Source organism: Toxorhynchites rutilus, chromosome 1 (genome assembly GCF_029784135.1).
Source record: "Toxorhynchites rutilus septentrionalis strain SRP chromosome 1, ASM2978413v1, whole genome shotgun sequence".
NCBI lineage: Eukaryota > Metazoa > Arthropoda > Insecta > Diptera > Culicidae > Toxorhynchites > Toxorhynchites rutilus.
Window position 1 is genome coordinate 200,577,216 of NC_073744.1, and position 14,589 is coordinate 200,591,804.

At 41.0% G+C, this 14,589-nt stretch overlaps 1 protein-coding gene across 1 annotated transcript in view; it reads right to left on the minus strand.

Annotated features, from left to right (window-relative positions):
* Positions 1–813: 813 nt before the first annotated feature.
* The window catches only part of LOC129766092 (uncharacterized), a 30,183-nt gene continuing 16,407 nt past the window's right edge, over positions 814–14,589 (minus strand). The window contains exon 2 of the mRNA XM_055766551.1: positions 814–2,983. Within this exon, the coding sequence (XP_055622526.1) occupies positions 876–2,983 (2,108 nt within the window). The 3' untranslated portion in view covers positions 814–875. The remainder of the gene's footprint in view (positions 2,984–14,589) is intronic.

Sequence of the window (14,589 nt, forward strand, 5' to 3'; positions counted from 1 at the left end):
CTGGAATTTATGAGGAAATTACCACTTCGATTCGCTCAGTGCGTAATTTGTCGACTAATCAAAATAAAAATGTGTGTATGAGGTACTCCTCACTTTTTTCATTCACCCGAACACATCCAGCAATATGTGGGACTGAATCCGACCGGACATCATTCTTCGTGTGTACCCACGCGCTGCAATGACTGGCAATTAGAGGCGGACAAAACGGTTCATTTCAGTGAGCGGCTCAGAGCCACTCGTTCATTGAAACGAGCCGGCTCGTTTTTGAACCGCGACTCTTTTGTAAACCGTGGCTCTTTTTCGAGCTCAAAACTCTTTCGAAAAGCACTCTCTTTCGAAAAGCGGCGGTTTTTTGAACCGCGGCTCTTTTTTGAGCCGTGACTTTTTAGAAAAGGGGCTCTTTTTTGAACCGCTTTTCATTTGTAAAAAAAAACCTTGAATCGTACGCTCGTTCTGACGAACCGGCTCAAATGAGCGGCTCGTAATCGCTCGCCAATCTCTAACGGCAATGCATTGCATTTTGGCCAATAACAAAGGCTGTGTCGGCTCTGGTCATGATAGCTTCTCGCGAGTGAATGTATTCTTCCTCACGTCGCTTTCGTTGATTGTGTCGTAGGAATTGTAGTCGTTCGCTCTCTACCTTCGCGTACATGTCGATCATAAATTGTTGGCACAGCTCACGTAGAATGGGACGACAGTGAAGAAATTGATCAGTACATGTCGAGAGAAGATTTCGATTTAGTGGAACGTTTTCGGAACAAACCTGCGGACATTTCGGATACGCACCGAAAAACAAAACAAAACTCCACTCTGTGCCCTGCAATACTCACTATTTATTCGTAAAACTTACCCTAACACACTCAGCGCGGGCCTCCTCAACTCATCGTCGCCACCGCGCTCGAATTTCTAGCGAACATCGAGTCCCGGCTCTGGCGCAGAAATTCGGACGGTAGCAAGTTGTGCGAGTACTCGACTCCCGGCACGATCTCCTCTTTGGGCTTCTCCGGCTTCGGGACCAGCACCGGGTGGATGCCGGGACGGGCCTTCTGTTCGGGATTGATCCGTGGCAGTGATTTGGTGAGGTAATCTGCCGGTGGCATGGGTGGTGGTGCTGGAGCGTCACTTTTCTGCGTCTGTAGCCTCGGTCGGGACACGTAACCGGGCTCGGATTTCACCGTCTGCGTCTGTGGACGACGTATGATGGGTGGCGGGGGGAGTTGTTCCACCTGTGGCGGAATGGGTGACTGTCGGATCGGAGGAGTGCTTCGACGGGGTTGCTGCTGTCGGTATTCACTGTACTCTTCGTAATACTGTTGGCGGGCCAAAAGTTGGGGCGGCTGGGTATATCGGGTCGGCTGACTGTTGCTACTGTGTGGACGATCGTGGGCATAAGGCTCCGGTTCATGAGAGTACCGGTGAGGGTGGACATTGTCCGGTTCCCTCTCGGGCATATGACGAATCTGTTGTTGAGGTTCTGGAGAGTCACGAGCACGCTGGTGATAATGCTGTTGCCTGGAAAGCACATAGTTTCTCTCATGCTGTCTCTGCAATCGTTCCTGCAAATATGGATCCTCACGATCCGGTGTCGGAGAGCGTTCTCGTTCAACCACAGCTCGCCGGTTGTATCTGTTCTCGGAGAACTCGTTGGGAGGACTTCGTCTCGGAGAGCCTTCATCGTTGCGATCGTTGTATCTGACTGCCGCTTGACCGTTTCGTGTGCCAGTCTGCTTCTCCTCTATTTCCGGCTGTTCAGAACTGACACTCTCGGCAAAGGCTCGCGTAATTGTGGAACGATGGTTGTTTGGTGGTGCTGTCATCCTACCGAACGCAAAGTACGACGTCATTCGAGCAAGATCCGAGTGGATCTCCGCAAGCGATTTCTTGTATGTATTGGGCATATGCCACAAAACGATCACCTGCAGGATCACACTGAGCAGTATCATAGCAATGAAGTGACCGGCGATTATTTCCCTATAATTTGGCTTCGGATAGCCGAGGTTCGGGTCGATCCCGATCACAGAAACGTCGGTAATGACAAAGTACTGCATCAGTGCGATACCTATCAGCTCCAAGATGGAACCAATCGCTAGGAACGATTCGTTGAAGTTCAGCGGAGCAAGCTCCAAGATGTTGATCGCCGGAATGACCAGCGAAGTTCCAATGAAAGTGTAGAATATGATAAGCGACGCTCCCATCTGTACGCTTCCAGCGCTGGTTGTGTAGAATGACACGGCAAGAATCAGGCCAATTGTGTGCAGCACCGAGGCAATCAGGAAAATAAACTTGTTGCTCATGAAAAACATCAATAGAATTCCGAGCAGAGAACCAAAAACCATGAACCAAAACACCGAATATCCAGAACTTTGATCTTGGAACATCACTATTGTGTACGTCACGGCGAATGCCACGAAAACGTAGTAGAACGCAATGAAACCCTGCAGCTTGGTGAAAATCATAAGGAACACCCACCACCTGTGATAGTTCTTATCCGCAGACGACCTGCCCAGGATAATTTGCTCCGTAGACGTGTTCCACTGCTTGGTACCGGCGCCATTAGGCGCCGCTAGTGTGGGATTTGTGAAATTACTGTACAGATTCCTACGCTCCCGGCGGTCCATCAGTTTGCCACTTTCATGCGCTATGTCCGTGTCGAAGTCCAGCGGCTTCTTGTAGTCCACGATGGCCTCCCGCTGTAGCATCTCGTTGACGCCTACCATCACTATCATGAAGGACGCCGTAGCCAGCAGACAAATGGCCACGTTGGTGTGCACCGTCGAAACGACCCACGCATCGTAGTTCCACTGGCCCACTTGGTAGAACAAAATGGTTGCGGTGGAAGCGAGCCCCACCAGGAACCAGAAGTAGCACAGTCCCATGAAGATCGAGCGCCACCGGCCGGGCGCTCGAATGTGGATGTAGCTAAGGCCGGGGATCAGTGTCAGTCCGAGGCCGCACGCGGCCAGGTAGATGGCGGGTATTACATCTGAAAACGAAAAAGGGGAATGGAAAGTCGTGATTACTGAATTGATATGCGGAAAAAAGGTAATTGTTGAGATATACAATATCTAAGACTAGTAATGAACAACTCCACAGAAACTCCTTCATCAGCGAGCTGAGGGTTTGCGGCTTCTATTAATTACGAACAACGGAAACTATTGGGTTGCTCGAAAAGTAATTGTCGATTTGTTTCATTACAAATAAAATACATTTTTATTGCATAGAATGAACACATGAAGATGAAGATAGTTTTAAAGCTTAAACTCTCAAGGCTTAGATTATTTAACGAACAATTTTTTATCTTGGTGTGTAGATGTAGTGGCCAAAAATATTGGGAAGAAATAAAAAATCAATTTCTTTCCGTTTTTTCAAAGATTCTGTTGACTAACATATTTTTTTGCCAACTAATTCAATAGCAAATCCAATTAGCCTTATCAAACAGCTTTCAATTGATTCCTATAACGCTCCCGTAGGACTTTTTCATACAGAGATATTGTTGTTTAAATATTTTCGTGTGTTCGGGCCAATTTCAGTCTTTTTCCGTTAATGCGATACTTAAATTTATCCATTTGTTTTCGGTAACGATTTGTATTCACCCTTTCACACGATTTTCGTAGCTCATGGTACACCATACCCTCCAGGTTCCACCACACACAGAGCATAATAATTATTCAAGTTAGAGGGCAATTCCTAATCGGTACACGTCTCGACGGGTAAGCGGAATCTGGCAAGAAGGATTGACAAATTGCTGGCAATGCCTCATGGTGGATTGCAAAGAAGAATACTGCGAGGACCTCGACGAAGCGAGCGCCTAGGAAGGCGTCACCAAATCGGTGTGTACCTCACGAGAGTTGCTGTGACGGAGTGCGCGTTATGTTGGAGGGCACTACTACGAGTAGAGGGCTTGGGTTTTGTGGGTGCGTTGCCCACTCGACGTCTGGGTTATCCCTTCCCAGATATGGCTGGAAGAGCGTTCCTCACTTCTATAAAAAGTCGGGTGGGTAATGTCGGGGACATAACCGGAGTGACGTAGGACTATACAAAGGGGACAGCTTTTGTTAAATATATATTTTAAATATATTGTTTTATTTCCTTCTCCTACGTGAATACCTACCTATCTACCTGAAAAATGGATTAGTTTACTGTTTACTCTTTATGAATATGTTGATGGTTCTGAAAAGAACCTTTGGTGTTGTGTTTTTGTTATCACTCGATATTCCCATCTTGTTCGGTTAAACCTTCCTGTTTAGCTATTGCGTTTGCCACTCGCCACAGCTTTCACAGTTGGAAAATTTATTCCCATCCAGCTTGTGACATATTGTTCAGTAAATTACATTTAATGCGACGTGCCGGAGAAACACTTTGCCACTCACTGAAACTAATTGTTGCCTTGATGAGCGCCGAACCGAAGCTGCTCTGTTCTTGATGCGGGTTTTCTGATTGTCGTGAGCAGCTTTGCAAGCCAACTCGAGCACTCCGACGACCGAAACTCTATAATCGCTGTTAGGTATACTGGTGCTCCGGCACCAATCCGTTCGGCCTAGTTACCCTTGCGGAGCAATCAGTGAATGCGACCAACAGGGAACTGGGGACCTGCACGGTTCGAGTGAGACTTTGCCTTTCCTTAACTTGTCCTCCTTTGTTACGTCCACGATGCCGATGCCGTACAACCACACGGGTTTACGGTTTGAAAGAAAATAAGATATTTTTTTGGGGTCCGCGTGTTTTATACTCTAGCGGTACACACTCACAGGATAGAGACAAATCGGCAGACTCAGCCAGAGGGGCGAGTCCAACGAGACGAACGAATGAGCGTTAAAAGGGAGCGATTGCAAAAAAATACATTTATTACGATTTGTTCGCTCGTTGGATTCACATGCAGGCTAAAAAGGCTCCTTTTCAGGATCATAAAATTATCTTCAATCTAAAGAGTTTATTGTTTTGTTATCACTCGATATCCCCATCTTGTTCGGCTAAACCTTCCTGTTAAGCGATTTGTTGCCACTCGCCACAGCTTTCACAGTTGGAAAATTTCTTCCCATCCAGCTTTGTGACATGTTGTACAGTAAATTACATTCAATGCGACGTGCCGAAGCGCCACTCAGTGTCGCATTGGAGGCGATTTTAACCTGTAATGGAACATTTGCGATGACAGTGGACAGTGTCGACTTTCAATGTGGGGTCATAATTTGGATCTCTATGTACACAAATGTCCAACTAAATAAGTCGCATTACATGTCCGTCCAATTAGCTAAATGTCGAACTAATTGTAAATTACTGTACTTTCAATCTGGAAACAATTTAAGAATTGGTGAAAATTGAATAATCAGGAAAGTCCCCAACTATCAATAAGCTCAGAACAACTGCCAAATTCACATACTCGTCAGATCCTGGCAAACAAATTAAGAAAAAATCAATTTGTGTTTTATAATTATTTTGGATAATGTTTTAGAAAGCATTGAACTGTATTTCCTAAACTCTTTTTTGGAAGGTTTAATGGCCCTGAAAAGCGCCTTGTTTTATGGAATGGTTCCAATTTAGAAAACTTTGTACTCGTGGTTTTGAAAAAAAACCATTTCGAACGCCCTCGATGCCGCCTTGTTCTGGATTTGCCACCAAAGCAGTTTGTATAAAGAACAAACTTTTTTCTTCTGCTACCTGATGCCGTTTTGCGATTGCGTTTACCACTCGCCACTCGCTGCAACTGCCTGTTGTCTTGATGTCCGCCGAACCGAATGTGTTCTGTTCCGAATGCGGATTTTCTTACCGTCGCGAGCAGCTTTGCCAGCTAACTCGATCACTTCGGCGGCCGAAACTATATAACGCCGACTAGGTGGACTGGTGCACTGGTACTAACGCGCTCGGCCTAGCTACCCTTGCGGGGAACTCCAGATCAACACGGTTCGAGCGGGATTTTGCCTTTCCCTTCACTTTTCCTCCTTTACCATGTCCAGACATGGCTGCTTGGGTTGGTTTGTTGATGTGTTGTGATGCGAACCGATGTGGTGTACGGTTCGGATGAGAATGATCGTTACGGCAGCGGAGAGGGGATTTTTAAGCTGACTGGCTGGCTCGAGAATTACGCATGTGTGAGACTGCGACCAATGTTTCGTTCATTTTTTTCTTTTTCCTTTCCAATCGTGCTTCATTCTATTTCGCTGCTGCTCTGGTTGCCCGTTTTGGTCGGTACGATTTGAGGAGCACAAAATGGACAAATCAAAAATGGGCACATAGTGCATTTTGACAATGCTTGATATTTCACAATTATTTAATTATTTATCTCAAGAAAAATGAAATGTTATTCGTTATGATAGATGCGTAGATATATTTCCTATCAATTGATGCAAAAACCTTTGCGATCTATTGAGAAATGCTCGAGTAATAAGCGTTCCAAATCTTGCATTTTTTCCTACTTGTTCAGTGCCTAGATTTCCATTTCACCCCCTATATCTTCCGGTTAGACGTAGTCCTACGTCAAAAAAAACACACACACAGAGCATCGTATGGCTTTACAGTGGGTGGGACCACTGGGTTAACAGGCCTTATTCTTTTGTTCATGGGATTCTCGAAATAAATCCATTTTTTGTCTTCAGTGACTACCCGATGCTCCATTCGCCTTTCGCTCAATTTGTATGGCACCCATTTTTCTAGCTTCTCTTGGCTTTCTGATTCTCTTATCCCAGGGCTTCCAAATAATTTCAAATGATTCTCGTCTTCGAACCGCTTCGCTGCACCAGGATAGCCATTGTCCTTTAGATCGAAATCACCACTTTTGAATTGTCGAAACCATCTCCCATATGTGTTCACAGCTAGAGTATGTTCACTATAAGTTTCCACATTGAAAAGGTATGCGTCGACCGCTTTTTTCTTCAAATGAAAAAACAAAAATGGCGTATGCATATTCTAGCACAGTTACAGCATGTAGCAGCGTCATCATGTCCTGTTCGCAAATGCAATTTACGACCAATGTGCTGTGCTGTGCAAATGCACAAAGCAACATGTTAGCCACGATTCTCCCTCATGGCGACCGTGACGCTAGGGTACTAAAATTAAAATACACTGAAATAGTGTAACAATAAACAGTTTATGAATTCGCTTGCAGTAAAATTTAACTGAAAACTGAACATTGCTAATGTTGTGAAACAATTTAGCAAGTGATCCGTTTGTAATTACAACGCGCGTGATCAGTACCAACGATTACGTTCAATTTATTAACGTTAATCACAAGAACGTTCAAACAAAAAGGAATTGGGAAAACTGTGAACAGTAAATGTGTCCGAAAAATATATAACACCCGTGTGGAAACGCGAGCAATGTCTGGAGAATACGGCGGGTGGGATAGTACCTCCCATTTCAGCGTTACCAAGTAGTTTTGACTGGTTTCGCGACATGCGACCGAGCATTCTCGTGCTGCAGAATAACTTTATCGTGTCTTTGCTCGTATTATCGCTGTTTTTCCTTCAGTGCACGGCTCAAATGCATAAGTTGTCATCGTTAGAGGTCCCCCGTTATGATTTCATTCGTTTTTAGCAGCTTATAGTACACCACACCCAGTTGGTCCCATCAAAAAGACAGCATAACCATCTGGCCGTGAATATTCCGCGCAGCCGTCGATGTTGATGCATGCCCGGGGTATCCACACGATGGCCGACGTTTAGGATTGCCGTAATAGACCCACTTTTCATCGCCAGTAACGATTCGATGCAAAGAAACCCTCTCTTTTATGCCGTTGGAGCAGTTGTTCGCACGTGAAAAAATGGCGTTCGACGTCTCGTGGCTTCAATTCACACAGCACCCAATGTCCTGTCGTTCGGATCATTTCCATTGATTTTAAAGATCGGATATGGTTTGCTGAGCGACTCCAAGTGTGTCTGCAAGTTCTTGTTGCGCTTGTGATGGATCTTGATCGAGTAAAGCCTCCAATTTTACATCTTCAAACCGGAACGTCCGGAACGTTTCTCGTCTTCCAAGTCAAAATTTCCAATTTTAAACCGTGCAAACCAAGTTTGACACATTCGCTCAGTTGGAGCATGGTCACCATAAACTTCCACCAAAATGCGATGGCTTTCCGCAGCTTTTTTCTTCATATTGAAGTAATGCCGCAAAAAACACTCTCGTTGGTACGAATTTCGACATATTCGAAGTGGCAAAAAACTATGTTGTTTACGCTTCAACTTTTTGACAGAAACAGAAGAAGACGCGCAATGACAGTAGCTATCCAACGAATGTCTGGAAATTCGATTCACTGGAATAATAATCAAGTTACGCCATCTGTTGTAAAACCGAAGAAACTTACCGGTACACCTGATAAAATTAGATTCTGGTGTTGAATCATCAATTGTTGAAATTCACTCAATCGTAAAATTAACTCAATCACCATTTATCAACACAAATGAAAAATATACAATCGCAGAAATAAATAATCTACCAGTACAAACTTTAGGTTCAACTTTGACACAGATACATCTTCGAGACAATATAGCAATCGAGCACACAATTCAGTTGGTTGACAATACTTTTCCAATACCAACTGATGGTATTTTAAGGCGAGATTATTTGACAAAATTTCGCTATATCATAAACTATGACAATTGGATATTATCTGGAAATTTTAATTCTGTAAGAATTGAAATTTCTATTCCAATTTAAATGAGGAATTTATTCTTCCGCCAAGTTGTGAGGTGCTGGAACAAATTTATACCGTGGAACAATTTGAAGATCAGGTTCTGATAGCGTATGGAATTAGCCCTGGTGTGTTTTGTGCGAATGCTTCGATAAATTGGTAAAATTCATAAATACAAAAAAAAACACTGTAAAAATAAATAAAAACTTCTATAAACAAAAGTTAACTGAACTTTGCATGAGATATAACGATGTACATGAGATACCGTCGATGGGGGTGAAATTGGGCCAAAAGTGGAGGAAGTTACTATTAGTTATATCTTGACAACTATTGCGAATATTTTTGAAGGCTGTGAGCCGTTTAATAGGAGACATATTTCCACAACTTCCAATGCATAATACTTAACTGTAGTACAAAAAATATTATTTAATAATTCATTTAATAACACCTCAGAAAAAATCTCATACCCAGCATTATACAGAACTACTAAAATCGTAAATATTGGATAGAATGATTCTTTAAAGTCTTGTCAGATGAGTCATTACTGATTTTGAACATCATTTTTTTCCCATTCGAATTTCAATATTTTCGAAATAATCTCTTATTTACACTGAGTGATGGGGGAGAATGGGTCAAGCACAAAATTGAATTCCATGCCAAACCGATATAGTGATTGTCAGATTTTCATGAAATTGGGCAGTTTTATTCATCATCGTAAAATATTAGACCCGTATTTTTAATTTTTTTTTTCATCAGGGTGGCCATTTCCAGTTTATGATAATCCGGAAAATCAACCCTTTTTTCAAAACTAACCTTTTTCAACAATTCATAACTTTTGAATTACTGAACCGATTTAGATGATCGATATATCAAATTAAAGCCAATGAGTTTAGTTTTGTTTAGTTTTGTTTGAAAAACATTACGCATGAAAAAAAAAACAGATTTTGTTTTCGTAATTATTGATTGTAATTGTTTTTCATAGCTTACATGATTTCGGAACTACGGTCACCATATTTTTTTATATTTTTTCTTGAAGGCTGAGTTTTTTTTACATAACATATCCGAATATTAGAGAGGTGTTTGGTATCGATCATCTGAATCGGCCCGGTAGTTTAAAAGTTATGAATTAAAAAAAAAGTCGTTTTTGAAAAAAAAGGGAAAAGTTATTTTTCGGACCACCTTGAAATGGAATTGGTCACCTATTCAATTTGATATGTAGATCATCCAAATCGGTACAGTAGTTCAAAGGTTATGAATTGAAAAAAAAGTCATTTTTGAAAAAAATGGAAAAAAATGATTTTTTGGGCAACCCTAATGATAAAAATCACCCTAATGATAAAAAAATCGAATCTAATGTTTTGCGATGAAGAAAAAAAACTACAACTTTTCACGAAAATCTGAGAACCACTCTATCGGTTTGACATAGAATGGCTGTGTATAAACATTTCTAGGTGGATTGACACCAATTTCGCAACTCAATTAATTGCTAAAATCGTTGCTAAATTATCTTGAAATTGTTGAAAAATTTATTTCCAAACACTATTCTTAATAGAAAGTAATATTCACTACTTTGACCCATTGAGGGATGAGATGAAATTGGGTCAACTTTCATTTAATCGTAGTTCAGTGAAAAATAATTATTATTCAACCATTTATTGAACACTTACGAGTGTTCATCATTAGACAACATTTCTACGTAATCAGAATGCACCCGTGGCCGAGTGGTTAGCGTCTCACATTATCATGCCGGGTGTTCGGGTTCGATTCCCGTTCTGGCCGGGGGATTTTTCGTCAAAGAAATTTCCTTCGACTTGCACTGTGGTCATGCGTATTCAAGAGCTTGCCCCTCGGAATACATTCAAGACGTGTTATTTGGCTTAAGAAATCTCGACCAAGTATTAATAAATGACGCTAGTTAATGCATACGTTGAGACGGCAAAAGTTCCACAAGGGAACGTTAACGCCATTCAAGAAGAAGACGTAATCAGAATTGTGTTTACTCCAATTTACGATAGTTATTCACAGAAAGTTCGAAAATTATCTTTTTTGACTCATTTTCACCCCCATCGACGGTACATTTACTTGTAATAATTTTTATAAACTGTCCATAATTTTAAATGACAAAAATCCAGTAAAAAAAACTATAGATCAATACAGGCAAACCTTTTCTGTGCAGGGGATAGGCCACCGCATAAAGAAAATCGCAGAACAAAGTTGATGAGTCTGGGCCTAGGGGCACGAACGGGTTCTTGACATAGAACTGTGATTTTGTTCTGTATTATAGTGACTGTCAACACTTTTGGCTGGTTCGTCACTTTTTACTTCCATTCCAAGCCCTGAAAAATATGCGTGAGTACACCCTTTCGAACTTATAAATCAGCAGCTAATTAAATTTTTGATTGATTTTTTTAGATAAACAAACAACACGCTCGATATAATGACATCCTGGACCAAAATTACATAAATTGTTAGTAGCAAGACATACACAATGAAACGTGAAATAAGCACGAATTGAACATTGGGGATAATAGAGTAAACCATCTTCAAAGATCATCCCTCCACTGATGCTGCCACCTTATAAACCTGTTTGTCCGAAAAATGGAAAATAACTCGTGATACGCATCCACTCACAATATGAGTTAACGCCCGTATGTAGGCAACCAAATTGCTCGTGGCGTTGTGGGGGAAAACGAGTGTCTAGTAATATCGAAATGACATACTCATTTTAATCGTCAAATTGTTTACTTTTTTCACTATATTCACTGTTCATGTTTTAATATGTTATAACATATATCACAATAACGATTGGTAATATGGTAATATGCGTTTGAAAACACTTATTGAATCGTTACTTTTTTCGTAGAGTGACCCCCCGTATCTATCTATATATATAAAAATGGAGTGATGTCTGTCTGTCTGTCTGATTCTTATAGACTCGGAAACTACTGAACCGATCGACATGAAAATTGGAATGTAGGGGTTTTTGGGGCCAGGGAAGGTTTTCGTGATATTTTGAGACCCCTCCCCCCCTCTCTAAGGGGCGCTGCCATACAAATGAAACACAAATTTCTGCATTACTCGGAAATTAACCAAGCAAACGAAACCAAAGTTGGCATGTGAAAGTTTTAGGGTGCAATAAATGTTTCTATGATGGTTAGACAGTCCTTCCCCCACTCAAAGGGGGGGCTACCATACAAATGAAACACAAATTTCTGCATTACTCGAGAATTAATCAAGCAAATGAAACCAAATTTGGCATGTGGAGGTTTTAGGATGCAATAAATGTTTCTATGGTGATAAGATACTCCTTCTCCCTCTCTTAGAGGGGGCTGCCATACAAATGAAACACAATTTTTTGCATTACTCGGAAATTAATCAATCAAACGAAACCAAAGTTGGCATGTAAAAGTTTTAGGGTGCAATAAATGTTTCTATGATGGTTAGACAGTCCTTCCCCCGCTCAAAGGGGGGGCTGCCATACAAATGAAACACAAATTTCTGCATTACTCGAGAATTAATCAAGCAAATGAAACCAAATTTGGCATGTGGAGGTTTTAGGATGCAATAAATGTTTCTATGGTGTTAAGATACTCCTTCCCCCTCTCTTAGAGGGGGCTGCCGTACAAATGAAACACAAATTTTTGCATTACCCGAGAATTAATCAAGCAAATTAAACCAAATTAGGCATATGGAAACTTTAGGGTGCAATGAATGTTTCTATGGTGGTTAGATACCCCTCCCCCCTCTCTTAGGGGTGGCTGCCATACAAATAAAACACAAATTTCTGCATTACTCGAGAATTAATCAAGTAAATGGGCGGGACGAAGTTTGCCGGGTTAGCTAGTATAGAAATAAAAGACATATTCTTATGTCAAAAAACTTTTTTTTTCTAGATCTCAAGTTTTGCTGTTTTCCAGAGTATTGTAGAACCCGTTCCGAAACCATTCTACAAACGCAAACACTTTCGTTTGATCGACTGGTTTTAACTTTTGGTGATAGAGTACCATCCCGAGTCATCATATTTCTCTGGTTCCCGAGTTCAACCGGGGCCATTGCGTGCTGCAGGACGAACTTCTTACTGAAGGGAACCTATAATCGGCTGTTATTTCAAAGAGTGTCTATGATGTGTGTGATATTAACCCTTTGCAGTCGGAATTAATTTCCCTTGAAAGAGATCCTTTTATCTTTCCACGCTAATGATGTTTTGTTTTTACCGAGTACCGTTACCTATTATTCATATATACTCATAATGTAATTAAAACATCGTTGAATAACGTATTTAGAATGATGCATTGCTGTTCTGTATTGCATTCTGATCAATAAATTTAATATTACACAAACGACCAAACAAAAGGTATGTCCACGATGGATACCGCAAATTGACAAAAAAAAGGAAGGGCTGAGAAAATTTCATCAAGGTGCTTCAGAAGACGTCTATGCGATCAATACAGACGACGAATCTTGGAACTATCCCTAGATATACAAGGTGGCGCATAAGTCACGCAATCGATTTGCACAAAAAAAAAATGGGTGGGTTATACCTATGATATAACCGCAAGGTTGACGTGGAACTACCTTAGCTTAGCAATCATTCGTTTGTATTGACTAAATTCTTGATTGAATGAAACAGTTTCCAAATTCAATTGAGTTTAATATATTTGCTCTGTGAGTGAAAAAATGAACAAATGCCATGTAAAGTCAATTCATTTATTGTGATTGATTGTTCTTCGTTACAAGTAAATTTAAAAAAATTCGCAATCCTTTTTATTTACTGCTTGACTATACAATGTCTTCTAAGCTACTGATCTAATCATCTCGCTATCGGTCATCGTGAAGCTGCATAGTGTGATCGTTACGCCTACATCCTTTTTCTGAGCACGATCGATGTCCGATAGTGATGGTCATTTTTATTTTAGTATAACACTTTAACCTTTTAATTCGTCGACAAATTCATTTTTTAATTATTGACTAACGGGTAACAATATGTACGGAAGAATTATCAAACGTTTGATGAACCAGCCTAAGGCTGAAAATCTTTCCAATAAAGACAACAACAAAAATTATCAAACGATTATTTTATTTTACATTTCCCTCTGAAGTTTACATCCCAAAAGTGTACATACTTCTCGAATCTTGAATTTACTTGAAACTGGGAAGTTCATTCGCTTCTAGTGTCGATGCACGATTTTCCCAGGTTCCTAAGTTTAGAAGATCATGTTAGGACAGACATATTCCACTCTGCACAAAGGCAAGCAAGGACAAAAGTACTCGCAGTTTGCATTTATTTGCAGAGCCGATTTCCCCAGAAACCTCGGTTTTGAAGTCTGTGTTAGGGAAACACATTTCAATCGGAACAAAAATACCCCCGATTTGTATGAATTCGCAATGCCGATTTCCCCACGCTTCATGGATTTGAAGTCTGTGTTAGGGAAACACATTCCAGTCGGAACAAAAATACCCCCGACTTGCATGAATTTGAAATACCGATTTCTCCAGGCACCTTGGTTTAGAAATCTCTATTAGGGAACACATTTCGGTGGGAACAAAAGCTCCCCCTACTTTCGTGTGTTTGCAATGCCGATTTCGCTGCTTGGTTTAAAAGTCTGTGTTAGGGAACATTTTTCGATGAGAACAAAAGTCCCCCTACTTTCATGTATTTGCAATGCCGATTTCCCCAAGGCTGCTTGGTTTTGATGGCTGTGTTAGGGAAACCGTAAATCGGGCCAATCAAAACGATGCAGTTTGGGCGTTTAGATAACGCCTAATATTTTACAGTTATTCAATTGTTTATCTAATGAAAAACAACATTTTGTTAGTTGCGATAGATGCGTAGAAATATTCCCTATCTATTGATGCAAACATCTCTCCTATCCAGTACGAAATGTTCGAGCTATAAGCATTCGAAATCTTTCATTTTTTCCTGCATGTTCTGTGTTTAGGTTTTCATTTTACCCTCCATATATTCCGGT